This window comes from Hippoglossus stenolepis, chromosome 22 (genome assembly GCF_022539355.2).
Source record: "Hippoglossus stenolepis isolate QCI-W04-F060 chromosome 22, HSTE1.2, whole genome shotgun sequence".
Classification (NCBI taxonomy): Eukaryota; Metazoa; Chordata; class Actinopteri; order Pleuronectiformes; family Pleuronectidae; genus Hippoglossus; species Hippoglossus stenolepis.
In genome coordinates, this window is record NC_061504.1 from 3889301 (window position 1) to 3916083 (window position 26783).

The 26783-nt window shown below is 40.7% G+C and overlaps 4 protein-coding genes across 4 annotated transcripts; 3 read left to right on the forward strand and 1 right to left on the reverse strand.

Annotated features, from left to right (window-relative positions):
- The first annotated feature begins 823 nt into the window (after positions 1-823).
- Positions 824-6408, forward strand: mapk12b (mitogen-activated protein kinase 12b). Its single transcript, XM_035147418.2, has 12 exons — positions 824-1215; positions 2249-2378; positions 2504-2562; positions 2658-2769; positions 2932-2961; positions 3699-3746; positions 3831-3945; positions 4036-4107; positions 4597-4676; positions 5331-5409; positions 5508-5681; positions 6178-6408. Exons 1-12 carry the CDS (start codon positions 1097-1099, stop codon positions 6240-6242), a joined length of 1083 nt encoding a protein of 360 aa, XP_035003309.1. The 5' UTR covers positions 824-1096; the 3' UTR covers positions 6243-6408.
- Positions 6409-7140: 732 nt separating this feature from the next.
- On the forward strand, positions 7141-11543 carry LOC118101631. Its single transcript, XM_035147546.2, has 7 exons — positions 7141-7257; positions 8140-8202; positions 8358-8618; positions 8704-8961; positions 10564-10812; positions 10914-11016; positions 11197-11543. Exons 1-6 carry the CDS (start codon positions 7179-7181, stop codon positions 11000-11002), a joined length of 999 nt encoding a protein of 332 aa, XP_035003437.2. The 5' UTR covers positions 7141-7178; the 3' UTR covers positions 11003-11016; positions 11197-11543.
- Positions 11544-12477: 934 nt separating this feature from the next.
- rpap3 (RNA polymerase II associated protein 3) lies at positions 12478-18271 on the reverse strand. The gene is made up of 17 exons (XM_035147580.2): positions 18053-18271; positions 17679-17835; positions 17400-17585; positions 17206-17316; positions 17001-17128; positions 16790-16911; positions 16642-16712; positions 16409-16543; positions 16005-16132; positions 15655-15776; positions 15275-15345; positions 14995-15087; positions 14425-14624; positions 14143-14326; positions 13810-13907; positions 13556-13656; positions 12478-13462 (listed from the first exon to the last, which is right to left on the reverse strand). The coding sequence occupies exons 2-17, from the start codon at positions 17829-17831 to the stop codon at positions 13377-13379; spliced, it is 1989 nt and encodes a 662-aa protein (XP_035003471.2). The 5' UTR covers positions 17832-17835; positions 18053-18271; the 3' UTR covers positions 12478-13376.
- A 944-nt stretch (positions 18272-19215) lies between these two features.
- atp23 (ATP23 metallopeptidase and ATP synthase assembly factor homolog) lies at positions 19216-21990 on the forward strand. The gene is made up of 6 exons (XM_035147581.2): positions 19216-19525; positions 19716-19761; positions 20488-20569; positions 20656-20793; positions 21096-21179; positions 21269-21990. The coding sequence occupies exons 1-6, from the start codon at positions 19378-19380 to the stop codon at positions 21470-21472; spliced, it is 702 nt and encodes a 233-aa protein (XP_035003472.1). The 5' UTR covers positions 19216-19377; the 3' UTR covers positions 21473-21990.
- Positions 21991-26783: the final 4793 nt, after the last annotated feature.

A 26783-nucleotide genomic window follows, 5' to 3' on the forward strand; every position in this document is an offset into this window, starting at 1 on the left:
GTTGAATTGACAGTCCAAATGAATTGAAGATGTCTCAGTCCGAGCGTGTTAGAACTCTGAATGTTCCAAGTGTTCCGTGCTTTTGTGGATGTTGTACACGTGATGGATTTGAATAGCAAACTGCAAAACCGAATGTATATGTATACTGTGTGTATGTATGTTACGACTTCCAAGTGTCTTTTGAATACGTGTTGGCATGTGATTCCGCTGTAGCCATGAGTTTCAAATCATCACGCTGAATGTGCGCTCTCAGATTTTTTAAATATTTCGGATGATTTTCTCATTCATCATTAACGGGTAAACGTCACTTGGCAAGTCTTGGCTTCAACAGAATAAACACCATCATTTCTGTTTGTCAGTGTGGGGTCACTTCTTTTTGTCCTACAACAAAACATGCATGACCCCAGTATAAATAGCATATTTTAGGCATTAAATTATTAAAAGTAAATTGACTGTTTTGGTCCCTGTGACTGATATTAGTATCATGTATGGCAGCATTCGATGATTAACACTTGCTTTTGGAGTTGGAGCTGGTTTGAACTACTTTATATACAGTTTTATATACAGAGACATCTGCTGTCAAAGAAATGTAGTGCAGTAGAATCTGCAGAAATCAATAGCAAAAACGCTATACTATATTTTATAAATACATAATGTTTTTTAAAAAAGTATAATAATCTGTGATGTAAACATAAAGTACATATCACAGTGTATATTCCAGGGGGCTTTTACAGCGGTGTAATTTAAGGGGGCCAGATGTTTGGTTTGCTGGTGGGTTTTTTTTCCACACATTGTAGACACACCCACATATTGCCCTGGGCGACCAGTGAGTGCCTGTGTGTGTCTGAGTGTTGGGGGGGGGGTGTAACGGGGAAACCCTGCGCGTCTCACAAGTGGTCGACTGGTTCGTCTGGAGGAATTTTTACGCACGCACCAAACTTCTGTCTGCGGGACGGACTGCGCGTCTCCGGCTTTGACTGGAATACAAGTAAATACCCAACACACGTTTCCTCACATGAGCGGAGCGGACCGGACCCGTGAGGAGAGCGGACCCACACCCTGACCTCAGCCGAGTTGAGTGTGAGCAGGTCGGGCTATGGCTGTGCGCTCCAGGACGGGGTACTACCGGCAGGAGGTGAACCGGACGGTGTGGGAGGTTCCGGAGAGGTACCGGGACCTGAAGCAGGTCGGGACAGGAGCTTACGGGACAGTGAGGTGAGTAAACACCCCCCCTCGAAAAGCCCAGAGGATTATTGACTGAATACTGTTTATATCCGCGGTTTGAGAGGCAGAGTTTATGTAATGCATAACAGCTGCTTTACCAAATGGATCGTGATCCTAAACCAGCGCTTCCTGGTCCCTGAAAGAGAAACCACTGGGAGCTCAGTGTGGAAACAACAGGAGAACTGGTCTCATTGCAGCTCTCCACTATAGGAAACCAACAAGTACTTCTTTTTGCATTTTCTGGTTTAATTTACATCCTCAAAGAAACTAATTTCATTGAATTAGCTATAATAATCATTTTATTCATCTGTGCAATTTCAATTTTATCCATGTACTTTACACTTTAAATTTTTTTGTATAGCTCTTTGTGTTTATATTGTATTCTTGTATTTATTTTTTGCCTTACTGAGTTTGGATTTTTGGATTCCCTCTTTGTAACACGGTGAATTTCCCCAGTGTGGGACTAAAACAGGATTATTGTACATCATATCTTATCAATACACCTAAACTCGACCCCAAAACTCACCACCATACTTTGCGTGTACCATTTGGACTATATGTTACCCAGGTAAAGTAGAGCAGTGCTTGTGTGTTGGGGTATGTTGGTATGTTATCCCTCCACAGCTGGCTCTGCAGGGCCTCTATTTGCATTGTGTTGTGTGGATGAGGGCGAACAAAGAAAAACCACCCCCAGTCTCATTGTTAGAAAGTCAAAGACCCCCGAGTTAAGAGCATAGAACGCACCACTATTTTGTCTTCAATCAAAAAAGGGCCTTTTCTTTACCCCACACACAGCATTCACTGTGACTGGCAGTCGAAGGAAAGACTCAGTTATACTTGATAACATTAATGATGGCTCCATTTGAGGCATCCCCCATGTTATTTATCACACGTGGACGTCCTGATTAGCACCACAGAAAAAAATGATCACTGTTGCTTTAGTTTTCCTGCAGAATGAGTATTTTTCAGAATAAAACTCAACCAGGACAAACTTTCCTGCATAATAAGTATCTGTCTGTTTCAGTTCGGCGTGGGACCGCCGCACTGGGATGCAGGTGGCCATCAAGAAACTGCACCGGCCCTTCCAGTCCAAGCTTTTCGCCAAAAGGGCGTACAGAGAGCTGCGACTCCTCAAACACATGAAGCATGAAAATGTAAGAAAAGCTCTTTGAGGAAATAACAAAAACAGGAAATTACAACATATGATTTCAAAATAACATCCTGTTTTGAGGTTTTGTGCACTCTATGATAATCAGATTTATTCCTCTTCACCGAGCAGGTGATTGGACTAATGGATGTTTTCACCGCCGAGATCTCATTGGACCGGCTTCGAGATTTGTGAGTTCCTCTGCCTCTTCCCAAACACCCACGTTGAAAGCATGTCGGAGCAATTGTTGGCAGATGGGACTCCCGTTCTCTCCTCTCCTCCACAGTTACCTGGTGATGCCGTTCATGGGCACGGACCTCGGCAAGCTGATGAAGCTGGAGAGGCTGTCCGAGGACAGAGTGCAGTTCCTCATCTATCAGATGATGAGAGGACTCAAGGTGAACACCAAACACCACACAGCATCTGTTTCGCAGTGTAAATACAGTTCAGAGAAAAACGTTGATGCTCCTGTGTTTGTTTCAGTGAGTTGAGCTGAACTTGCTGATGCTCTCTGTCCCCTCTCTCTCTCTCTCTCTCTCTCTCTCTCCCCCCCTCCTCAGTATATCCACTCCGCAGGGATCATCCACAGGGTGCGTGAACTTTGACCTTTCAGACTATGAGCTTTAGGGGGCTGGGGGTTCTTGCTCATTTCACGCCCAATTCCATTCATCCGGATTCCCACAAAGGGAGCTTTACTCTCTGTGTGTGTGTGTGTGTGTGTGTGTGTGTGTGTGTGTGTGAGAGTGAGAGTGTGTGTCTGTGTGTGTTAGAACAGAACTATACGCTGTTAAATGTTATTACTGAAAGTCCCAGATGTCTGAGCCTCTTTCTTCAACTGTGCCCTTCAGATATAGTAGAAGTTAGCTTTGAAGATATGAATTAGTTATGTTGACAATGAACAGTAGGATTTAGTTTGTTTTCAGCCCTTGTTTATGTCTTTAAATCTATTTTAAAGTAAGTATTCATATTTTATTTTATTATATCGTTAATATACATTGTAGATCATATTTAAATGTGTGATTATAATGTGTATTTTAAGTTAAGTTATATATATGCTTTCTGTTTTTTGTAATCATGTAAATCATCTTTGAGCATTGATAAAAAATATTATTATTATTATTATTACTATTATTGTTGTTGTTATAATAATAATAATTATCAACAAAACAAAAGCTTTTTTCCTAAATTATATTTATATATTAATTTGGTAAAAACCTTAAATTAACAGGGCAGTGTCACCTCAAAACAAAAAAATTGTCAAACAAATGTCTCCTGATGATCCTTAATGTATTAATATTGTCATTATTTCCTTTCTCTCACACCTCAGGACCTTAAACCTGGGAATTTAGCCATTAACCCGGACTGTGAGTTAAAGGTAACCCAACTCAAAATATCTTGACATGTATTTTCTACACATTTACACGTTTTCTTGTTCAAGCTTTTTTCCCGTCTGATTTAGATTCTTGACTTCGGCCTGGCGAGGCAGGCGGACGCTGAGATGACCGGCTACGTCGTGACGCGCTGGTACAGAGCGCCTGAGGTCATTCTGAACTGGATGCACTACACGCAAACAGGTGAACTCCCGTTTGTCCACAGGGGAGCGAGTGAATCAAAATAAGAATAAAAGATTAATGGGAAAAGCTGATGTTTGTTCTCTGTTGCAGTTGATATCTGGTCTGCAGGCTGCATCATGGCAGAGATGCTGCTGGGAAAGCCGCTGTTCAAGGGAAGCGATCGTATCCTTTACAAATACAGATATATCATTATCATTGAGCATTTCAGAGAGCATTTCGGCCAATGTGAGCCTTTCACAGGCACAACAGTGTCGGCGTTTATGTTTTTGACGATATGAAAACTTTTATTTGACAGAAAAATCCATACAGAAAAGACGTGCATTTATATTTGTATTGTAAATGTTAATTTCTTTAATTCAAGCTCTATATATTTTATGTATTTGTTTCTTTATGATTCCCGTCATTTATCCTGAAGTTTATGGTTAATCTGATTCATATAACATATCAGTGGGGCTCTATCAGCATGAGAAATGAAGCTTCCTTCTAGATCTGTTGTACTTGGCTAAAACTCTTTTAGATCCCGACTGTAAAGACATATTAGAATGATTTAATTGCCTATTTCTCTGTTTCTGCTGTCTCTTCGTGTTGCTCACATGAGCACTGTAGAAAGTTCACATGTAGCAGATGGAACTTAACCGTAGCTCCTGTCAGACCTGGACCAGCTCAGAGAAATCATGAAGATCACAGGAACCCCGGCTGCCGACTTCGTTTTGAAGCTGCAGAGCCAAGATGTGAGACACGTTAAAGTTACACTCGATGCTTCTGAGCGTGAAACAGTCTCTGGCTGAGTTGGGCAGAGCTGAACGGTTGTTGCACACTGTTTGTACTTTGTAGTTTGTTTCCTCAGACCTCAAAGAGGACAGCAACTGGGGAAAGTTTGGACTTCTTCATTTTTATAGTTTGTGTTACAAATACACAGAAATCACACAGTACATATACTTTTTGAAATGTGATGTCACTGACTGAATTCAAGCTGACCTGTACAACCCCCCCAATAATCATATCGTCAAACTGGATGAAAAATATGAACTATTATAAAACATGGTGTTGTTAGATTTCTAGATTCGATTTAAGATTCACCCCAATTTTACTGTACCTACTTCGGCTACTAGCTAGTTGTTATCATCTGTAAAGTAGTCCTATGAGGTATAGATACAAATAGTGATTATTTCTAAGGTTTTTAAACGATTATTCATTGGTGAGAAATAATGATTTAAAAATGATCAAGAGTATTTGACCTCAAACTCCATTGTAAGAATTTAGATGGTGTGAATACAATCTGTCAAATACAAAGATAAAGAAAGGAGGAAAAAATATTGTCCGTTCAAATATGCTCAAAACATTCCCTCAACTTACCATCTTCTGTCCCCTACTTCTCTCAACAGGCCAAAAACTACATCAGAAGTCTGCCAAAAGTACCAAAGAAAGATTTGGATGTTGTTTTCTCCAAAGCCAGCTCCAATGGTACGTGCAGCTCTCTGTTCTCCACCTGTTTAATCCACCTGTTGGTTCTGCTGGGTTCTGTGGTGCTGACTGTGACGTGTCCATGTGCACCGCTGCAGCCGTGTGCGTCCTGGAAAAGATGCTGCTCCTGGACCCTGAGCGGAGGGTGAGCGCCTCCGAGGCCCTGGACCTGCCTTTCTTCAGCGAGTTCAGAGACACAGAGGAGGAGACCGAGGCGCTGCCCTATGATCAGACCATGGACAACACGGACCTGCCGCTGGACCAGTGGAAACGTAAGAGGGAGCGGAGAGGATGACTTGGGTTTAAAGCTGCTTTCACCAATATTTTGATCTCATTAAAAAGCCAAAACACTATCTATGTAATTGGTAGGCTGTAGAATCTACTGACATCTAGTGGCTGAAGTTGCATTTTGCAGCCTTGTTTCCAGGAGCAGCTGATTTCAATGAAATGAACGCCACAATATATATCAGCATTGTGTTCACATATTGTTGTACTGTCTAAAAAAGCCGAAGAAAAAATGTATTAATGCAGGTTTTAGGTTTTATTCTCCTTAAAATAACTTTTGGCTTTGTTGATTTGTAGGCCAGTTAAATTCAGAGGCACGGCAGCCAGCAGAGTTGTTACAGAACCTGCTGTTCGCCAGAGGAGGGCGCTAATGGACATAGAATGTATTTGCAGGAAAAAGAAAATTCAGGTTTATTAAGATAAGAGGTAAATGTGTCGATGTAAAATAACTGATGCATCATCTTTCCCTTTGTGTCTGTGCAGGTCACACCTTCACAGAGATACTGACCTTCAGGCCGAACAGGGACTCGAAGGAGACGTCACTTTAAGAGCACACACACACACACACACTTACACTCAAAGTTGCACAAGATCCCACTTAGAAACATGCAAATATATTCTTGACTTTTTTGTATTTTTGTAGAAATAATGTTGTTGAACTGATGTAATTAGTATTTTTTTTTGCTTTCAATAAATGTGACTTGTGAAATGGTTCAAAGGCTCCGTTTAGTGCTATTATCTCCTTCATCCATAGAAATCATGTTCGTGCTAATTGTTGTTCCTCCAATAAACTCAGTCAGTGTGTCCATTATGCAACAGGTTTTTTATCTGTATGCATTTGGATCATTTATTCAGATAATGGAGGTTATTTCTGGAGCTGAAGGGCGAGGTCACTAACTGTAAAGCACCAAAGTGAATGCTGGGAGGGCAGAAGTGAATAATACGGTGACTCACACTTCATATCAGCGTCTGTAGCTCTACTCCAGGACTAATGCTCACAGCCTTTTTTTGTTTCCTCTGGAGCTGATGTTTTTACACAGAGCGATGATTCTTTTGCACGTTATTTCGAATAATCCGATTTAAAATCAGCATTTTCCTCTTTACAGAGATCAGAACTGTGACATTACATGTTTTGGACTCACTCTCAGAACCAATACATTCTGCAGATCACTCCCTCAGACTGGATCTGAGCCAGAAACATAAGAACTTACTCCTGCGACTGCAGGGACTCTTGTCTCATCTGGAAAACTGAGGAAATAATCAGTCATAATTATGTTGAAAATGCTGCTGCTAAAGAAAATCGGGAAAAATAAATCAAAGGGAAACTTGTTTTTTATATCCACTATGGTAACAATCCAGTCAATATATTATCATCAGAGTGACCAATGAGGCAGATACCCGCTCAGATAAGAGCGGGTTGCCTGCTAATGTTTTACATATCCCTTATTTCCTGGTTGCCTTTACACGTCAGATTCTTACAGAAGATGGATCAAACCTGCACGTCTAAACAGAACAGACGACTCTCAAACCTCAGCGGACTTTTGTTGCTGCTGCTTCTGGCAGGTAACACAAGGATTTATTTTACTTTTGATAAAAATACCAGTGGGAGGGTTGAATTGTTTCGCTGTGATGACTTCAGCGTACATTAATGCTGCCGTACTGACTTTGACTCTTGTTTTTATTATGTTTATTCTATGAAAACCACTTTCTCTGTATATTACCATTTTTAAATGTGACTGATAATACACTACAATGGGATTTTCATTTCCATTTCAGAAGGAAATGTACCTTTTACATATATTTTAAAGCTATTGTAGTCCATAAGCATATTAAGATTTAACATACAAAATCTATCCGCTTTTTGGATATAGTTTATACATTGAGGATATATGAGTATGTGTATATATGACTAAATAGCAGATTAGTGTTATATATTAAATTATGCAACAATATGGGAATCACAGTAAGCTCCACCTCTACCATCTACAGCAGTAATCATAACCAACTAACATAATTACATTATATTACTCACAAGAGACAATTTTCTGCATAATGAGTGCTAATAGTTTCTATACTTTTAATGTGAACGATGCATTGTGAAAACTATATAATGTCTGGGGCCTAAAGCCACATTCATGAAATCATGGTAAAAGCTAAGAGTAGTAGAGTGATAGCAGCATGAGTAGAAAATAAATTAAGCAACAACTAGACTTATTAATGTCAGTTCTGATTATATCCATGGCACTTTTATGCCTTAGCATGTATTTAAGCTTCAAAATTAGGCATCAGGTCTCAGTCTTGAGTTATAGTTTGACCAAACAATGTCTACTGGCTTTCAACTTTCTGTGACAAATGGAGAAATCCTTCCACTGGTGACAGGCAGAGGATGATATCATTAAAAGCTGTAGACAATGCTAAGTGTCAGTATTTTCAACTGCCTGATAGGACTTCAGTCTGTACTGTCTTCGGATGGAGAGCAGCCTGAACAAGGTGATAGTGATGATAACAGTAAGTGATTTTAAATTCAATCAAACAATAAATCTTACACTAAAGATGTTGCCTGTGTCAAAAATGTTAAATATTAAATACCAAGATACAATTAAATTCTCATATCTCGGTATGATTGCTGTAAATAAATGTGAAAATGAATGTTCCTCCATTAGGGACATTTTCAGGAGGAGTGAATGTAACAATAATCGGTCCGGACTATGTGACGTTGGGAGTGCCGAGCACCGTTGAGTGCGATGCCGGATGCCCTGGATGTCTCTACTCCATGTCTTTGGATGGGCAGACCGCTCAGGGTCAGGGTAACGTACTGGCCTTCACTGTAAACGAATGGGTGGGGGCTGTAGTGGTGTCATGTACGGCCACAGACGAGGACACACAGCAGACCGCCACGACAACGAAGAAACTACAGGTGTTAGGTAAGAGGTTGCTGATTTTGTCAGTTGTATGAGATCCTTCAGGATATCGATGTCCTGATGACTCTGATCTGTCTTCTTTCCTTAGACGGACCTGCCAACATTTCCATCGCAGGCGCTGATTTGATGAATCCAACCTTGAGCCACACCTACAGCTGCCACGCCCACTGTCGGCCATCTTGTTCCTACACCTGGAGGTCAGATCATGGCCCGTGGATTGGTGGTCAAGGGAATGTGATTTCTATCGTTCCTCAGGAGATGAATAACTCCACAGTGCTCACCTGCAAAGCCACCAACACTGTGTCTGGGCTGTTTATCGCTGCCACGCGACGCATTACTGTAATAAGTAAGTCGAGAGTTTCATGATTTATCTGTGGCTGAAAGTTAAGGCCTCAAACCTGGAAAAATGCCAGGTTCCTAGCTAGGCCCCTGCATGTTGATGTTAGATTCTAGCTATTCAACAAAGGGAAATTAGCTTATTTGCTTTTTTCCCAAGGGTTATATGAGAAGGTTGACCACTGTCTGTAGGGATAGATATTCACAATGAGGAGGTTAGCTTAGCTGAAATGCTACATATAATTACATAATATAGAGCTAAGCTAGCTATTCACCATGTTTCCAGTCTTTTTGCTAAGCTAGCTGTTTCCCCATGTGTCCAGTCTGTATGCTAAGCTAGCTGTTTCCCCATGTGTCCAGTCTGTATGCTAAGCTATTTGTTTCCCCATGTGTCCAGTCTGTATGCTAAGCTAGCTGTTTCCCCATGTGTCCAGTCTGTATGCTAAGCTAGCTGTTGCCCCATGTTCCCAGTCTGTATGCTAAGCTAAGCCAGCAGTGGTTTATTCAGCATGCCTGCATGACAGTGGTGTAAACATTGTCTTTTAACTCAAGGCAAGAAAGCAAACAAGCATGTTGTACTATTCTAATTTAACTAACATCAACATGTTAGCTAATTAGCTCATTGATCATTTAGATTCATTATTTAGAAGAAATACTGTAACTGATGTTTACTTTTACTTTGAAAGATGTTGCACAATTCTAAACTCATAGCTGCTGGTTCATGACAGAACTGCAGCGTTGCCAGATCTGTGAGACAAAACCAGCCCAATACCAGAACTCACACAGTTCTTTAACCAAGGTCTTAAAACAATATTGTTTAATAAGACATTTAAATAAACAAAAGCTCTGTTCTTCTCCACCTGCCTGGATAACATGAGTTTATGTCCTATGCATTTACTGTAGTTAATGTAGTGCTTTATTTCAACTGAAACACCTCATCATGTTCCTTCACTGTATTTCAATCATATACTTACAATAAATACACGTGTAAATAGCCTATTTATCTATTCTGGGCATTTTATTTACCTTATTTCAGCTGATAAAGCTTATCATGTTAATTCACAACCGTTTAATAATATAGGTTACTCACAGAATATATATATATATAGATGAGCCACAACATTAAAACCTGTCAGTGGTTGTATGAATTACCATGATGAGGTGTATTCTAGTACTTATACAAGTAAAAGACTTATAAACAGTAAATGTATGTCTTCCAGGCAGGAGGAGGAGGAAACGGGGAAGAGAAAGGAAAACCCTAACAGTTAAGATTGTGTGTTATGTGTAAATGGGCTATGTATATATACTGGATTTCAGCGTCCCTTTTTATCTTATATAAGGTTAAACATGATATTTTTACAGCTAATCTGCAGCAACTTTAAAAGTAACCCAATTCCACGAGAAAACCATAGACCTGGCAACCCTGCAGTACTGGACCTCTGAAAGTCTTTACACAAAACGTACCAGTTTTAGAAACAGCCTACTGAGTTTTCCTACAAACTTCTGGGTCTTCTTCATGGTTTGCATTGATGTAGTCTATTACATTTGTATTTTTGAATCACGTACAGTTCAAATTTGCGATGTCGTGATCTGTCCTCACTCTTTGTTTCAGCCGGTCCATCAAAGGTCCAGATCGAAGGCCCCGACATTGTAGAAATCGCACAAAAGTATAAGTTCATGTGTTCTGCCGAGTGTCTGCCATCTTGTCGCTACTTGTCGTCTGTGGACGGTCAGACCGTGAGGGGCAACGTGATTGAGATAAGATTGGATCATCCGCTTAAATCTTTCACTCTCAAGTGCGAGGCACAAAACACTGCTTCCAGGAGGACAGCCACAGTGTTAAAAAGTGTACAAGTAAAAGGTAGATAAGCTGGAACATGCTTTAATGTACGATCTCACATCATAGTGACACTGTCCTGACCTGCATTCTGTTTCTGTTTGTTTGCTTGTGTGTGTTTTCAGGGTCAAATGGAAACCTGTCTGTTCGTCCTGAAGAGACTTCAGCACTGCTGCTGTTGGCCTTCATGATGACTGTCGCCTTATCACTGTGATCCACTGCACACAGGTGAGGCTCTTAAACTAGAGCAGGGAGAATTATTATTATCCAAGCAACATGATTGACTGTGTTCATTTATTATTTTACTCTTAATTTGTCTTTTTACTTGCTCTCAACATATTATCTCACTAATATAGTCCAGTATTAACATATTTGTCTTTCCCTCATACAAATCATTTGTGTCTCTAGGTTCAGCGGATGAATAAGTAACAAAGAAATCTTTCTAAATTGTGGGAAATTGGTGACTCACACACTCTACAAATGACTCCTTTACACTGGCCTCACATGTTGACAGAGGGCTGATCCCTGTTTGCACATTGCAGGGAGTGACGTGGAAAAGGTGCTTAAATATCAACAGCGCGAAGAAAGGAGCATTGGATGTCAGAATTGGTCAATTTGTCCTCAACACTGATTTAGCTGAAAAGTCTAAAAATGTGCCGATGCGTAAATGATATACACTGACTTCTATAACAAAGAGTTATCAGATTTGTAAAAACGCTGTCTTACGCTTCAATTAAAGTCTTGAACAGATCCAACAGGTTTCCATTCTTGACACAGGGTTTCTCAGTTACGTCTCCGCTCCGGCTGCTGAGTCAAGCTGCTGTATGCTGAAAATGATTAAAGGTCAATGAACCTGATCACAGGACGGTGAGTAGAGTAAGTTGTAAAAACACCACTGTGGGTGTGTGTAATAGTTTAACTCTTGTGATCACATTTCTGCTTTAGCTTTGGCTCCACCTGGCGGCTGGATGGTGATTGCACACCACAAAGATCTGGAAACTCAAAATACAATTATTAAATCTTACTGCATATTAAGGGAAATTGTAAGTGGTTCTACATATTTTACTTATATAAAAAAGGCTATAGGTCTGTTTCATGTATTTATTGGAACATGTTTTGTTATCCGTACCAATACCATGGGTTCATATCAGTCCACTGGTGAATACTTTCTATGAGGTACTTCACTGTGGCTTCTAATCGTTCACGCTTTGATTTTTAAAAAGCTGCCCTGTCAATTCCAGCACTAGAGATTTAATTCCAGGAATTTATTGTGATTTATGGCAATTTAAAAATTAATGAATAAAGTTTCCTCTAATAACGGAGACCATGAGCTCTCCCATAAACCAGCTGTTCCCCTCTCCATCCCTGTTAACTCTTTTTAAAAAAAAATGATTTCTTTCAAATGCGAGATATGTCTCAACTTAAATGATTTGTTTGAAAATAAAATGTGTCGCAACACAAAAACATAGAATTCATCACGTAGGATTAAGATTTTAAAATGGAACAAAACAGCTCACCCACGTGTAAGTCTATATTAGCTAAATCATTGTCTTCTCGGCTGTGATGGCCTGTATGGTGGCCTAACCAGGTCGTTTGACACAATGCACCCTGGGATGAGTTCCAAACATTTTGTGACCCAGAACAAAATGAGGTGGATGTAGTTGTAGTGACTCAATAACAGCCCACGTGTAAATTACAAAATACACCTTTATTTGTCATTCAGTTGTCCAAACTCTACATATACACAACAGTCAGGCAGGTTTAGTCCAGAGCAATGTCAGTTTCTTTTTTTCTCTTTCAACAATGAGAGGAACATTCACACTGGGTAAAGTACTCACAGAGACCAATCCATACTTTTACACTGGGTTCAAGATAAAGTCACACTTCTGTTGAAAGGACATGCATCCTAGCTGGGGTTTGACGACTTGTAAGATGCAGTAACCTGGCTCCATGCTAACACATCAACATGTTAACAGTAACAAATGCATAGAAAGCTGTATCTGCATATAGAGATGTAGCTTTCACAAAACCATGTTACCATGTAAGGATTTAATTGGATGTGTTGCTCAAACGCACTGGATATAAAGACTGCTTACAGGGATAGTTCACCACTATGTCCACAGGAAGTGGCTAAGCTAGCGGACGTTAGCATTCAGACGGTCCCTAATGCACCTCGTTGGGAGATATCAGAGGACAGTGAGGCTAAAAACTTGGTGTAAATGACCTTGTTTCAAGTCAAATATAAATGTCACTTAGATGACACCACACAAGCAGTGTGGAGACATGTTATGTTTTTTTCAGTTTTATTACGTCTGAAGAATAGCTCACCATTGACTTCAATTGTATTGGATTCTGCTGCAACACAGTTTACCCGATACTCCTAAAGTGTAATGTGGACTCAGACACTTCACCCACCCCTCCATCGGCATAGTGGCGAGTAGATGTGAATTTTAATTTCTGGGTGAACTATCCCTTTAAGTAACTTTAATGGAAGTTAATTGAGTAATAAAAACTAACACTTCATTTGCTTTGAATTCAAAGTGGCGCTCTGTGTTGATGTTTAAGTTTGTTGCTTGAGACGTGGAGCGTCACACACCATACTTCTTCTGTAAGAGTGCGACGGCTGATTCTTCCAGCTCAGCTCGGTGAAGGAAGTCAAACAGGTCTTTCAGCGCTGGAGCATAGAAAACACACAGCGATCATCAACATGAAAAAGACAATGAAAGCGTGAGTCGTCTGCTTCGGCACATTTAACACACACACTTACCTTTCTTCTCTGTGGACGACATGAACATTACAGCCATGTTGAAGCGCCGCACATTCGATAGACTGCTGAGGATCTCCAGTATAACAGCAGGCGTTTCATTCCTACACAATAGCTTATCTTATTATACAATGCAAACAAGTAACTACAAATACACTTAACAAGAACTAAGAAAACTAATTAAAAAAATATTCAAAATTTACTAAACAAATCGGCTCTTGTAGTTATTCTCTGGGCATTTTTTTCAAAAAACTTACTTCGTATAGAACTCGTGCAGCGTCGTCAGGATCTGATTGAGGATGTCGGGTTCGAGGGAGTTTTGTAAAATCTTAACGTACGATTCAGCCTTGATTTGCTACAAGACAAAAGATTAACACAAAAAAACTGACGCATGAAATCTTAACTTTTTCATGAATTCATGATTTCAGATTCAAGCCATATTGTTTATTTGAAATGTTGACAAGTCTGAAAATCCGACTGGGTTATCATGGTAATTACATATTATTCCTAAGAAATAGTGATGAAAATGGAAAGTTCTATGATCAATGTGATGCCTGCAATATGTTATAATAGGTAAAAACTCAACTCACCCTCAGATATCTGTAAATCACTTCTGGCTGCTTTCCGATCTTGCGGATGTCGGCCTCCAGCTGGAAGCTGCTGGTGGGTGGAGGGGGCAGGTCTGTAACTAATGAGGGGGTGTTGGTGGTTGTTTCAGGCGGGTGACTGATTTCCACCTGCGCTGGTTGTTCAGTCGGTCTGCTGGGAGGGAGTCTGGTGAGCGAAGGCAGAACACAAACAAATATATTAATCTACATAATGACTGAAATGTGTCAAATGGTTTTAACCAGTAATTAAACAGTGTCACTAACTTTTCTGATACGTGCGAGGGAGCATCTGCCATCTCCTCGATTTTGATTATTTTGGCGCTGGGGGAGGTGGACAGTGGAGAGGAGTCCTCCTCAGGCTCCCTCACCACTTCCTGGATCAAGGTCTTGGACCCACTTGACTCCACCTCAGGCACTGTAGCTTTCCCACTGACTTCCTCGATTTCAATTCTCCTCAGAGGTTTCTGAAGAGCATCAGCCAGAAAACACAGACAGGTTTTTCCCCCCAATCAAACATAATAATGAAGTGACGCACTGATGTCTGCTGCCACATGCTGGACAAATAAGGCTCGAGCATAATAAACATGTTTGTGTTGAAACCAGGTGATGGGGAAGATTACACATGTGTAGATTACTTTAATTTATCTACTTGTTTCAAGTATAACTCACTGTTGGCAATAGTTATTTATAAACATAAATAATCATTAATATTAATTAGATTCCTCAAACAAAGTAATTTCTAACACAAAATAATGTCCTCACATTGTCAATTTTCTCTGACAGTCTAAAAATAAAGAGGGAAAAGTAGAATTGGAAAAAAAATGAGGAACTCACGGTTGAGCGCAGGTGAGTTGGTTTATCAATCGGCTGAACTGTTCTCCTCTGTGAGCTGTCGTCTGTTTGAAGAAGTCCACTGGGACCAAGGTCCTAAAACAAGAGGAGAGAGGAGTGAAGTCAGACATGTCCACTGTTCGTCCAGACAACAGAAATGAATTCAAGCACCAGAAGGGGTTTCTTCTTTTACACAGGAATTACTTTCCTGTTTTGTTTCACAGGCTGAACTACATTCTTTACTTAAATATGTGCACAGGAACTAATAGATTTTGAAACGTACAATCTGGAGTTTCTGGAGTTCATTCAAGGCCTGTTTGTTCCCTGGCTCCAGCTTCAACACATCCTGAAAGTCTGAGAATACACATCACAAAACTTTTAATACAAATAATCACTTTTACTCATTTCAGTGCAATTTAACAAACATAATTTCAAGACGACTCTTTAAATGTCTCTATATCGAGTGTGAGATAATTTAGTAATTAAACAGATCTGGGAACTGTGTTGATGCAGGATAAGAAAAGGCGACAATAAAACAAACGGTAGAACGAGAGAAAGAATGTGGATCTGCTTCAGATTTCTGGGCCACTCCATTAAAAATAAAAACATGGAATACTGTGGCAGCTGTTTAACTTTAGAAGACAGTGTTGTTCTGTGCAGCACCTTGTTGGGCCTCCTCCAGTTTCCTTAAAGCCACTCTGGCTGTTGCTCGACGGGCAAAAGCCTTGGAGTAAGTACTGTCCAGATAAATGGCTTTAGTGCAGTCTTCCTCTGCCTCCTTATACCTGCAACAAATTAAGAAAAGGTATGCTGTCATTCTTTAACTGTCGAACAATATTTCGGCAATTAACACTCAATTTAAATAAATGTCATTTAGTTTTTTTGCTGTAATAAGAGTTAGACAAATGCACATGGTACATATTGACAAATTTTGAAAGGTTTTGCCTAAATATTTCCTCTCTCGAGAACCTATAAGATTGTAATGTATTTTATAGTGAAGAGAAAACGATTACTTGTCAAGCTTCAGGAAGGCCATGGCTCTGTTGGCGGGAAGTAGGACGTTCATGCCGTCTGCCTCCATACCTCGGCTGTAGCACTCGATGGCTGCTTCGTACTTCCCCTCTTTGAAATAAGCATTCCCCTGAGAAGCACAATCAGAAAACATAAACCAATTGGGGAAAACTGTCTCCAAGTAAACCCACTGTTAAAGGAATATCAGGAACTGAAAATCACTTTTACCCAGTGTTATGAATTTTTATCTTTGGTGCAATTACATATATACCTTAACAATAACAAACATGATCACTGCATAGGTGAGTAAACTTGCCCCACACATTATTTGATACTGCGGAGAAAATATTCTGTGTGCACATTTTTAGTTTGAGTGTCCAACTGGGAAAACCACAAAATATCTTACTCTGTCTTTTTGTAGAACGGCCTCCTGCCTCCTCTGCTGTTCCTCCATCAGTCCCTGCTGCTCAGGGTCGACTGTGGAAGCCTCCTGCGGCTGCGTGGCTTCACTCTGCAAAGTCGGTGCCTCCTTCCCAAGGGCCTGAAACCGCAAAGCGAAAAAGTATTGAATAAAAAAAAAAGAGAGAGAAAGGCTTGAGAAATGACGCTCATCGTCAGATCTGATCTGATCCCACTCACCTCATTGATTTTCTTCACTTCATTCTGTGCTTCCGTGTTCCCGGGGTCAAGCTTCAGAACCATCTTATAATCTATCCAGAGGAAGATTCATGTTGTTATCTCAGAGGAATCAAGATTGAGAGGTGATCAAAAAATGTTGCTTCTTTACCTTCTAAAGCAGATTCATAATTCTTCAGTGCAAACCGGGCCGCTCCTCTTCGCGCATAAGCTTTAAAGTAGTTGCTGTCCAGAGAGATTGCTAAGTTGCAGTCGGACTCCGCCACAGAAAACCTGCAATGAGCAAAGATGAATTAATTTGCAGGGTGACAAAACCAACGTGACACCAGCACAAAACAGCAGCCACGTGATCTGTGCTTTACTTTTTGAGTCTGAAGAAGGAGGTGGCTCGGTTGGTGGGAAGCACAGGGCTGTAAGGATCTGCACTCATCCCTCTGGTGTAACACTCAATGGCCTCGTCGTACTTCCCTTCCTTGAACAACATATTACCCTGAAAATGAAAAAGTTAAATACTTTAGGAAAGAAATCATTATTTTTCCTTTTAGCACTTCGGTATTCGGTATTTACCTTTTCCTTCTGTGACAGAGCTTTCTCTCTATCGACTGCAGCTTCCTCTGAGTCAGACTCGTTTGACTCTACTGGACTTTCTTCTTTATCCATCTCCGCCAGAGCCTCGTCCTGCGAACACAGAAGCATTTTATAACCCACTCCACCATTTCACTTGTCATATGAAGTATAGTGCATACGAATTAGCTAACTACCACGTCAAACTTGTCCCATGATTGATAATCATACGCCTTTATCCTTGACGATTGTTGGAGATCCTCTGCTTTTGCGTCACCATTCCCAGCATCACCATTCCCAGTCCCAGCATGCTCCATCTTCTTCTTCCTCTTCTCCCTCATCTTTGTTTTGTATTTTTTGTTGCGCACAGGTGGCAGTTTCTCCTGCAACACATGAAACAGAGATGCTGACACCTGAGGGGGATCCAGAACAGTACCTGCTCCTGAGGAGGACGAACACGAGCAGCAGGATCTCACCTCAGTCTCCTGTGCTCCTCCTGTCCTCAGCTCCTCATCCTTCGTCTTCATGTCACACTCCCAGCCCTCCAGCTCCTTCATATAGCTGTGCAGTTCCTCCGCGTTCTGTCGCATCTGAAGCTGCAACTCGATGGCTTTGTTTCCCCCGGACATGTTACTGTGAAACACAGATTTGTAAGTCACAACCTTTTATATACAGTCAATGGTCACAACAGTCGCTGCTGTCGTTGTGGTCGATGCTGTTTCAGGCAGGAAGAAAACACGAGAATCACGCTGGCTAGCGGCTAGTTAGCTAGCTAGCAGAAACGCGAAACACTACGGGGGATTAAAGTGAATAACTGAGACTCTCTGGTTACTTGAACCTGGTAAAGTACCTGTCGCGTCTCCCTCCTGCCGGGAAACACACTCAACGTGGAGCTGTGGCTAGTTTGGCTCAGTGGTTATACAAAATATGCAGAGTCAGGGCAAGCTCCAAATCGTGGCAGCGGTAGCTCGTAGAGGCACTTCCGGTGTCAACAGAAACTGCCACTGATATGTGAAGGCAGCTGCCTCTGATGTCAACACTTTTTTAAAGGCAGCTGCCTCGGATGCCACACTGTTTGGATTCCAAGTCTGATCTGATTTGCATATCTGCAGAAAAAGACCAGATATTGAATCAGATGAAGATATGCACAATAGGCTACATTAATATACATATGGAAATACGGGAATTTACAGACGCAATGAGGTGTCCACTTGCTGCACATTGTTACAGTGCAAAGTAGTAATGATGTCCTCAGAAGTGTTTTAGTTTGTAATATAGCCTACACGTATCCAACAGTAATATCACTTAATTTAAAAAAAATGCTGTTCAAAAATCATAATTACCTTTACAAATCAGTGGCAGTTTCTGTGGCGACCGGAAGTGCCTCTACTTGCTGCCGCTGCCGCTGCCACGATTTGAGCTTGACGTCTCTCAGAATATATCGCTGTTCTGACTTTCTGTTTATGTTGGGAGCCATGACAGCGGAGTCCCAGCAGCCACTGCGCCACTGCTGCGCCGTGCGTCAACAGAGATCGTCTGTGTTACAATAAATACAAAAACAATTCAACCGGTTGGTAAAATCTGCTCATTGACAACAAATAAGAAGCAACACCTTGAAAAGGTATAAATGTAAATATTAAACGATGTAAATGAGCATTTATGTGGCTGCAACATTCATACAATTGCGTTATATAGCATATGGGCTTTCAATAAAGTCAGCCTGAAAAAACAACATATAAACAAATATGTTTATTAAAAGATGACCCATGGGCTCGTGTATTATTTATTATTTGTAGTTTAATATCATTGTACTGGCAGCTGCAGTAATTTTAAGTATTTTGGTCCACAAATCTCGCTCCAAGTTGACAGCTTCTCTGCAGATTCTCAATAGACGATCTATACAAGAAAAGGCTCTAAGAAAACTCCATTGTAATAATTTTATCACTTTAATTCATTTCATTGAAATTCATTCAATGAATGCATTTTTATGTCCAAGGTGAATGTTAATAATAAAAAAAATTAGCAAAGATCCTTTTTTGTTTAGTTTTACCTTTGACCCTTGGTGAGCACGTGACTCTGACAACAGACGACCTCTCTGTGCTAGCTAGAGGAAGCTAACCGGGGGGTGGGCTCGATGCTAACACTTCCTCATTGTAGTTAACATTTCTCACTGTCATGGACCAGACTAAACAAGAGGAGGAATATGGCTACGACTTATTCCCGGAGAGGAACAGGCCGAAGTTCAAGAAGGGCTCCATCGCGGAGAGTCTGTTCACGTTCAACCACAAGTGTCAGGTCATGTTGCAGTTCGCGACGGAAACCAGTGAGTGTCCCAGTTCAGGTTCCAGTTCACTGTCCTTCCCACACAGAGACACCTCAGTGATGTGGAAACACACATGTTTATGTCCATGGTGGTTGTGATTAACATGCTAGCTGCTAACGTTAGCTAGCTCATTGTTAGCTAGCTGTGGTCTGTGTGAGTGACCACATTAACCGGCCTCTGTCTCCTTCAGGTCCTTACGCCAAACTCCTCCTCAGTGCCATGAAAAGCTCAGGATGGTGAGTATGTGTTTGTCATTGCTTATTCACACTGTTCATATTACAGGCTGACAGGAAGTACGTTTGCTAAACAAATGGTTGGAACACAGAAGTAGTTAAATACAGAAGGACTAATGTTTATATTAATAAACAGCATAATTGTGCTAATGCATCTTATGTTGATAATAAACAATCATTAGTTTTCAGGATACCTAAGTGTGCTCATTTGTACGGTGGCCCGAGAGAGCTCAACACACTGCAAATTAAGAAAGCACATGCAAATAGAAAATACACATTCAAATTAAGAAAACAACTTCATCAATATGACAATACATGCAGCTGCAAAAAGTCCCAACACATGCAAATACAGACACGCGCTGCAAATTGTAAAAAAAAAAACGACAACAGAAATGTTTCCAGGGGACCCAAAGAAGTGATGTACCTGGCTGTAGTTCAATGCTTTGTGTTAATGAAGTCTGCTACTCGTCAGTGGTGATGGAACTATGATTGAACTACAGCAGGGGTTCATCACTTTTTTGGGTCCCCTGGAAACATTTCTGTTGTCGTTTACACAATTTGCAGCACGTTTCTGTATTTACATGTGTTGTGACTTCTTTGCAGTGCAGGTTTAGTCAAATTGATAAAGTTTAATTCAAGTTTGTTGTGATACTTGCAAACCAGTGATTACTTGTAGCAATATCAGATTGATTCGCACCCAGATGACTTTGCCTTCTCTTCTCAACACAGCAAAATATTTAAAGACCGACATTTTTCCTGTGAAGACTGTGACGGGACCGTCAGCGGAGGCTTCGATGCAGCTTCTTCTCAGGTAAGAAAGAAGATGACATTAATAATAACAAAAAAAGATGGAAGATAACTTGCCTCGCCAGTAATGATCTTTGCTCTGGTTTGCAGATAGTTTTATGCCAGAACAACATCCACCAGCAGTCCCACATGAACCGAGTGGTCACACATGAGCTCATCCACGCCTTCGATCACTGCCGGGCCCACGTGGACTGGTTCAACAACTTCAGACACCTCGCTTGTTCTGAGGTGAGTAAGACTGTGTTTCTACACCGGCTGCATTTGCCGTGTGTGTATGGTGATTCTGATCTGGTTCTGTTTAGTTTCTGCCAGTGTTGTTATGGTCCTGTTGTCATGATTAAACCTGTTACATCATTAGAGTGTGGATACAGACCCAGGCCAGCCAGTCGAGATCCAACGGGCTGGTCTGGGTTCGAGACTGTACAATATTAAAGGGAATCCCAACAGTTCCCACAATGCCATTATCTCACAGAGCTAAAAATCTTGTTTGTTGAGTTTTGAAAGATACACTTTTTTTGTCACTGTTTCAGATCCGGGCAGCTAACCTCAGTGGCGACTGCTCCTTTAGCAACGAAGTAGCCAGATTAAACTTCGGCTTGAAGGAGCATCATCAGGTACCTGCGCTGGGATAAATGTGACTCTGGCAGCTTTCAGCTCAGTCTCTCTAATCCAAATCTTAACCTCACCCTCTCTCCTCGGACAGGAATGCGTCAGAGGCCGCGCCCTCCGCTCCATCCTGGCTGTGAGGAAAATTAGCCGAGAGGAGGCGGAGAAAATAGTGGACGAGGTCTTCGACACGTGTTTCAACGACCATGCGCCCTTTGGACGAATCCCGCACAGCAACAAGGACGCCAAGTTTGCCAACAGAGATTACGAGAGCAGAGATCGATACTACGCGAACCTATAGTGCCGTAACTTTTTCTCATTTCATTCCTGAGGCTGCTGGGACTGGCGGCGATGCTGACAAGAGCTCGGCAGCGTCCGGGCCTCGGTCAGCGCGAACGCCTCCACAGATTGACTTTGTTTTGAAAACGATCATATCCTTTCAAAAAAGGATTTTCAGAGAATGATTCGTCCTTGGAAAATTAAAGCAAAAGGAAGGAGCTTCGGTACACTTCATTTTCTAGCCTACGGACGCTAACTCTGTAAAAAGGGATTGCAAGGACTGATTTTGCTCTGCAAGTCAAGTATTCATTGAGGCACCAGTGGGTTTTTTTGTCATTTGATTTAAGGTGATAATTCGGTGCTACGGTTTTCCTTTTCGTCCATCGATGTTTGCTGTGAAATCCTTCGATGACAAGAAAGGATGTACAGTGTTTCTCTTGTTGCCGCAAACTTCCACTAACTTCTTGTTAATAGAGCAGGTAATGCATAAATTAAACAGAATTAAATGTATTAGAATTAAAGTTTGATTCCACTGAAAAAGTATGTTTCACCCATTATTGTAAGAAGTGTTTTTTTTTCCAAGTTATTTCTTTTGGACAAGACCACCCCTCTCGTTGAGTTCGACCTTGGCACAGAAAGTTAGTATTTCTGACTTGCCCAAAAAAGAAATGAGAAAGGATTAGTGAGTAAATTGCTAATTATAGCACATTTATGTTTAATCCTGTTAGAGGATCCTTCAAGTTCCTCCACAACAACATGGACAACTTTGTTCACATCTGCTTCACCACAGTAAAATGTCATTGCCGACATCTTTATTGGACATTAGCATTTAAAGAATATCGTATCGCTTCGCAGAGATTAATGAGGGAAGGCGTTATGAAGGAATTAGCCTCATAATCCTCCCTTTCTCTCCTCCGTCTCCGCCTCCTCCACTTCTGCTTATCTGAAAGACAACAGCCTCTGCATCCTAATCACAAAGTCACTCAGCGCGTCTGCCGGCGTAGTGTTAATATGCCACTTATATTAATATTCTCCACTGGAAGAACAGTGCGAAATCACAAGAAGAGCGTGGGCTCCAAACAACAAGGCGGGTTGGTGGGATGGGATGAGCGGAGAAGATTAAGTTACTTCTAGAAGCTTAATAGAGGAAATGATGAAAACGTCTTCAAGGCGCTGGGACTAATGTGAGACTAACACGAGGACAACAGAAGGAAATGATTTGGCCAATGTCGTACACCCAAGTACGCGAAATAAAGAAATCATACAAAACAACAGAATTACTGCTGGAATTGTGTAAATATCAAATGCTAGCTGCTAAATACATTTGACACAATTAGACATGCCAAACAAGGTTGAGAATTTGTAAGTTGATTTATTTCACGCTCTCGAGTCCAAGTCCTCGCTGCAAACCCACCTCCACATTTATGTCTCACATTCAGACTAAAAATACTGGAATCAGCTGATAAAATGAAGGTCAAGTTTACTGTTTAATTATATAATGATAACTCCTACAAGGTTGTTAAGATTGCTATGTTGCTAAACAACTGCAGAGGACGAGATCGCATAGTCCTAGCTACAGCCTTGACTGATTCAGTTGCTATTCCTTTATTTAAACAAAAAGAGGTGTAGAAAGTGGGAAGAAGACAAATTAAACAGTAGACTCATAAATTTATAAAGTTGTTGGCAATTGGTTGGCTCGCATTTTCATATTAAAGCATTTGGCTGACCAGAGGCATCGATAGGATCTTGAAACATAGTTTATCACCTGATTTTTCAGGAAGTAAATGTAAGTATTCAGACACTGAGCTTTATATAAGGTTCTGCTTCAGGTGTGTGGACCTCTTTTTTTTAGAGCAATCCGACTCTCGCTGAACTTTGCTATTACCTCCACCTAGTATGTGTTTTCATCTGTGTTTGTTTATTTGTTTGTTTGTTTGTTCGCAGCATTACACCAAAAAACTACAGGATGAATTTCCACAAAACCTTGTGGGAGAGTGTAGTATGGGTCAGGGAAGAACCCATTCAATTTAGGTGCAGATTTAGGCGTTATTTATCTATCTATATTTATCAGAGAATAATTCGTGGATCTCAATGATTAGGGGACTATTATTTGTGAGTGCGTGTAATTCGGCGCAGATCCAATTAAAAATCTGGATCTAGTGAATTTAAATATAGTTTTATAGGGGGATTGTGGCGAAGGTACGTCATTCTAGTTATTCAACGTGATGATTAGACCATGAACACATATCTTCCCTCTTAATTTAGTTTATACATAGACTCAATTAATTATTTAAACACACCAAGCAATATCATAGTGAGCCATTCATGTTTCCCAATATGTTCTTTATTGGGCTTACAGTTGCACAACACAGCAACACTACTGGATGTAACATCCTGCTTATGTCTTATCTGATGTTTCAGCCACAGAAGGTAATTCCCTCCCACCTCCTCTAATCTCACCCGCACCGCCATGTTCAAATGAAGTATAAAATATTCAGTGCCGTGGCCTTACCCCCAGACCTAAAAGTGCATATCTCATGTCTTTCAAGTCCAGTACAACAATATATGTTTTTAGAATAATGATAAAATGCTTTATACAAAGTATTTGTGGGCTGCAATCCAAAAACAAAACTGAAATAGAAACAGAAACAAACATTTCAGTTTAAGTTCAAGCAGAGAAACTTAATTATAGCAATATTTCTCTGCACCATGAGTCATTATCCAATCAGCTGCTACACTGTGATCAGATTGTGTGGTGAGGCCGTAAAAAACAAGTCCTCATTAACGCCTGCAGCACCGTCCCTGTCCACTAGATGGGAGTTGTTACCCACTTATGAAGCCAGTCCAATCCAAACTGGAATAGAAAGAGCTCTCTATGTTTTAATGATACATATAATTTAATCAATTTCCCTGAGTTCTGTTCCAGGTGAACGTTGGGCCTTTCATGAGCGGAGATAGGGGCGCGCTAATCAAGTCGCCGCTGAGAAGAGCGACGACTTTCATTATTCCATCTATTTAAGCAGGCAGCACCCACTGTGATCTAATTAGGATGCTCCAGCAACTCTGAAATCCCTTCAGCTAATCTGCTGTAGGACAACACATTAACCCAGAGAGTGCTAATGAACTCGTCTCATTAATTAGAATAATGCCAGATTTACTTGTAGCGTGGAGAGGCGACGACAAGCGAGGACACCCACTTGTCTTTGTGAAGTCGTGTCCGCGCCTCGTGTTGGGTGGAGTCGATAATGAGAGGCCGCTGAATTATTTAGCTGGATTTGAAGAAGCACTGAGATATTGGTGCCATTTGGCTTTTGAAGAAGACGTTTCTGCACAATACTTCCTCTCAGAGAAATGTCTGATGAGTTTTGGGGGAGTAGTTTGCACACAACATTTGCTTCCCGAGCCTTTTTTCGGAATGACTTTGAAATGAACGTAGCGGAAAGAAAAGAAGCCGAGGATGAGACCTTGGGAAAAGCCGGGCGACGTGACATCCTTTGGCCAAGATGGCCGTTCTTCTGTCCCGTCTCCAGCACTCTGGGGAAACACGTGAACAAAGAAAATATATTGAGTCCAGTCACCTGCTCTGTAGCCTGAGGAGAACAATCATGTTCAGCTGATTGAGGACAAGAGTGCATGTCTAAAGATGGCCACCGCAAACTTCTTTTATCAGCTGACACCATGTATTAGCACAAATATATTAACATCCACAACATGAGGAAATATAACAGTTTAAAAAAAGAGCTAAATTAACAGCTAGCACAGCGGACGATTCGCAGAATGATCAGTTTAGAGGCCTTAGCTGTATTAGCACTATCGTTAGTTAGTCAACAGCTTCTTTGCCTCGCTTGAAGAATAGGGAAGTTATGCTATGTTCAAAAATAAATTAATAAAAGCTACAAAATTTGAAAATGCTAAAGCCCACAAATGGAAAATCTCTCTTTTTCAACATGTACGAAAACAAAGTGTAAGAATTCACAACACTTTGTGGTTTAACTCCGATAAACTGTGGTGGTAAGCTAACTGGCTTTTGATGTGAGCTTCATGTTTCGCGTATTATCAACTAGCAAGAAAGCATATAAGCGTGTTTTCCATAATTTCAAACTATTACTTTAAGTATTATCATATCAAGTGGTAGTAGCATTACCCATAAAAGTGGTAATATGATATCTTTAAGCTTTTTAAAATACACCCATGGGATGCTTTGACCTTAAGTACTTGAGGTGTGTTTTGGTTTGTACCGGACTCAAGTCTTTACACAATCTTTACAAATTATACATTATTGAAAAGTCCCTTGATTTTATCTGCACAAAGTATTTAAGGACCTCCTTGTGGCGATGGCTCTAAAATGTCTCCACAGACCTCAGGCTCTTATATTTCATATTATGACAAAAAATTAATATATTAACAATAAATGAGGCATAAAAAAAGAGCATTTCTGCCACGTTTGTGCTTCTGTAATTTTAGTCCAATATCTCTTTTTCTCTTATTGTAAAATTTTGAGTTACCTCTCAAAGCATTGGTTTTACGTAATAAAGTTCTTTCAAGAGATACTTCGGGAGGTGGTGTTATTCATTAGGCTGTTAACAGGCGACACTGACAGTGGAAGAAGAAAAAGTTTCATTAATCATTATAATTCACGGCTCAAATCCCCGGGAGGAGAATCCGTCTAACCTGACAATTAACTTCCCCAGCAGGGAGGCACTGTTTGAGGCCGTGCTACAAGTAAATCAATTAATTATGTGTGCAAGTTGAGGATTAATTAAGGACGTGTTTAAAGCTATCAGCTCTGTGTACGATAATGAATGTTGTACTGTAATTTAATGTGATGTGAACACAACTTTTAGGCCTGTCTCTCTCACAGTCAGGAGACAGATACATTAAACAGAATGGTCGGTTGAGGCTAATCAGAAAAACACGTTTTCTCCGAATAATCCACCGATCTCATTGTCTTTAAACCAAATAGTCCTACGAAAACTGTAAACAATGTTCAACGTTCTGTGGAGTGGCTTGAGAAGCGAGGACACTGAAAGATATTCGATCCTACTTAAATGCCCCTCTGTTGTACAGGGGTGGGCTGACATTTACATGTTTTTCATTTGTAATGAGAAAAGTTTCAATTTTGAAATTTACAAATAAGATTTGGAAAGAAACTCTAGGTCACATCTTGACAGGTCGAGTCCCCTGTCCATATAGAAAATAATCCATTATTAATAGAGACACAATCGTCATTATATATTGATATTACAAATATAATTGGATGGTGTGTTTGAGCCTCCTGATAGAGGAGATGTGGTGACCACCTCATCTAATCAGATGTTGCCATGGCGTACATC

Bases quoted from the DNA above. Each gene is read 5' to 3' on its own strand.
- mapk12b (XM_035147418.2), top strand. From the start codon at position 1,097: ATGGCTGTGCGCTCCAGGACGGGGTACTACCGGCAGGAGGTGAACCGG. The intron at 1,216-2,248 runs GTGAGTAAACAC...TGTCTGTTTCAG, and splicing joins GGAGCTTACGGGACAGTGAG to TTCGGCGTGGGACCGCCGCA. The intron at 2,563-2,657 runs GTGAGTTCCTCT...TCTCCTCCACAG, and splicing joins TTGGACCGGCTTCGAGATTT to TTACCTGGTGATGCCGTTCA.
- LOC118101631 (XM_035147546.2), top strand. From the start codon at position 7,179: ATGGATCAAACCTGCACGTCTAAACAGAACAGACGACTCTCAAACCTC. The intron at 8,203-8,357 runs GTAAGTGATTTT...TTCCTCCATTAG, and splicing joins AGGTGATAGTGATGATAACA to GGACATTTTCAGGAGGAGTG. The intron at 8,619-8,703 runs GTAAGAGGTTGC...TTCTTTCCTTAG, and splicing joins GAAGAAACTACAGGTGTTAG to ACGGACCTGCCAACATTTCC.
- rpap3 (XM_035147580.2), bottom strand. From the start codon at position 17,831: ATGTCCGGGGGAAACAAAGCCATCGAGTTGCAGCTTCAGATGCGACAG. The intron at 17,317-17,399 runs GTAGTTAGCTAA...CTGTGTTCGCAG, and splicing joins CATGGGACAAGTTTGACGTG to GACGAGGCTCTGGCGGAGAT. The intron at 15,346-15,654 runs GTGCTGCACAGA...GTGTATTCTCAG, and splicing joins ACTGGAGGAGGCCCAACAAG to ACTTTCAGGATGTGTTGAAG.
- atp23 (XM_035147581.2), top strand. From the start codon at position 19,378: ATGGACCAGACTAAACAAGAGGAGGAATATGGCTACGACTTATTCCCG. The intron at 20,794-21,095 runs GTGAGTAAGACT...TCACTGTTTCAG, and splicing joins GACACCTCGCTTGTTCTGAG to ATCCGGGCAGCTAACCTCAG. The intron at 21,180-21,268 runs GTACCTGCGCTG...CTCCTCGGACAG, and splicing joins GCTTGAAGGAGCATCATCAG to GAATGCGTCAGAGGCCGCGC.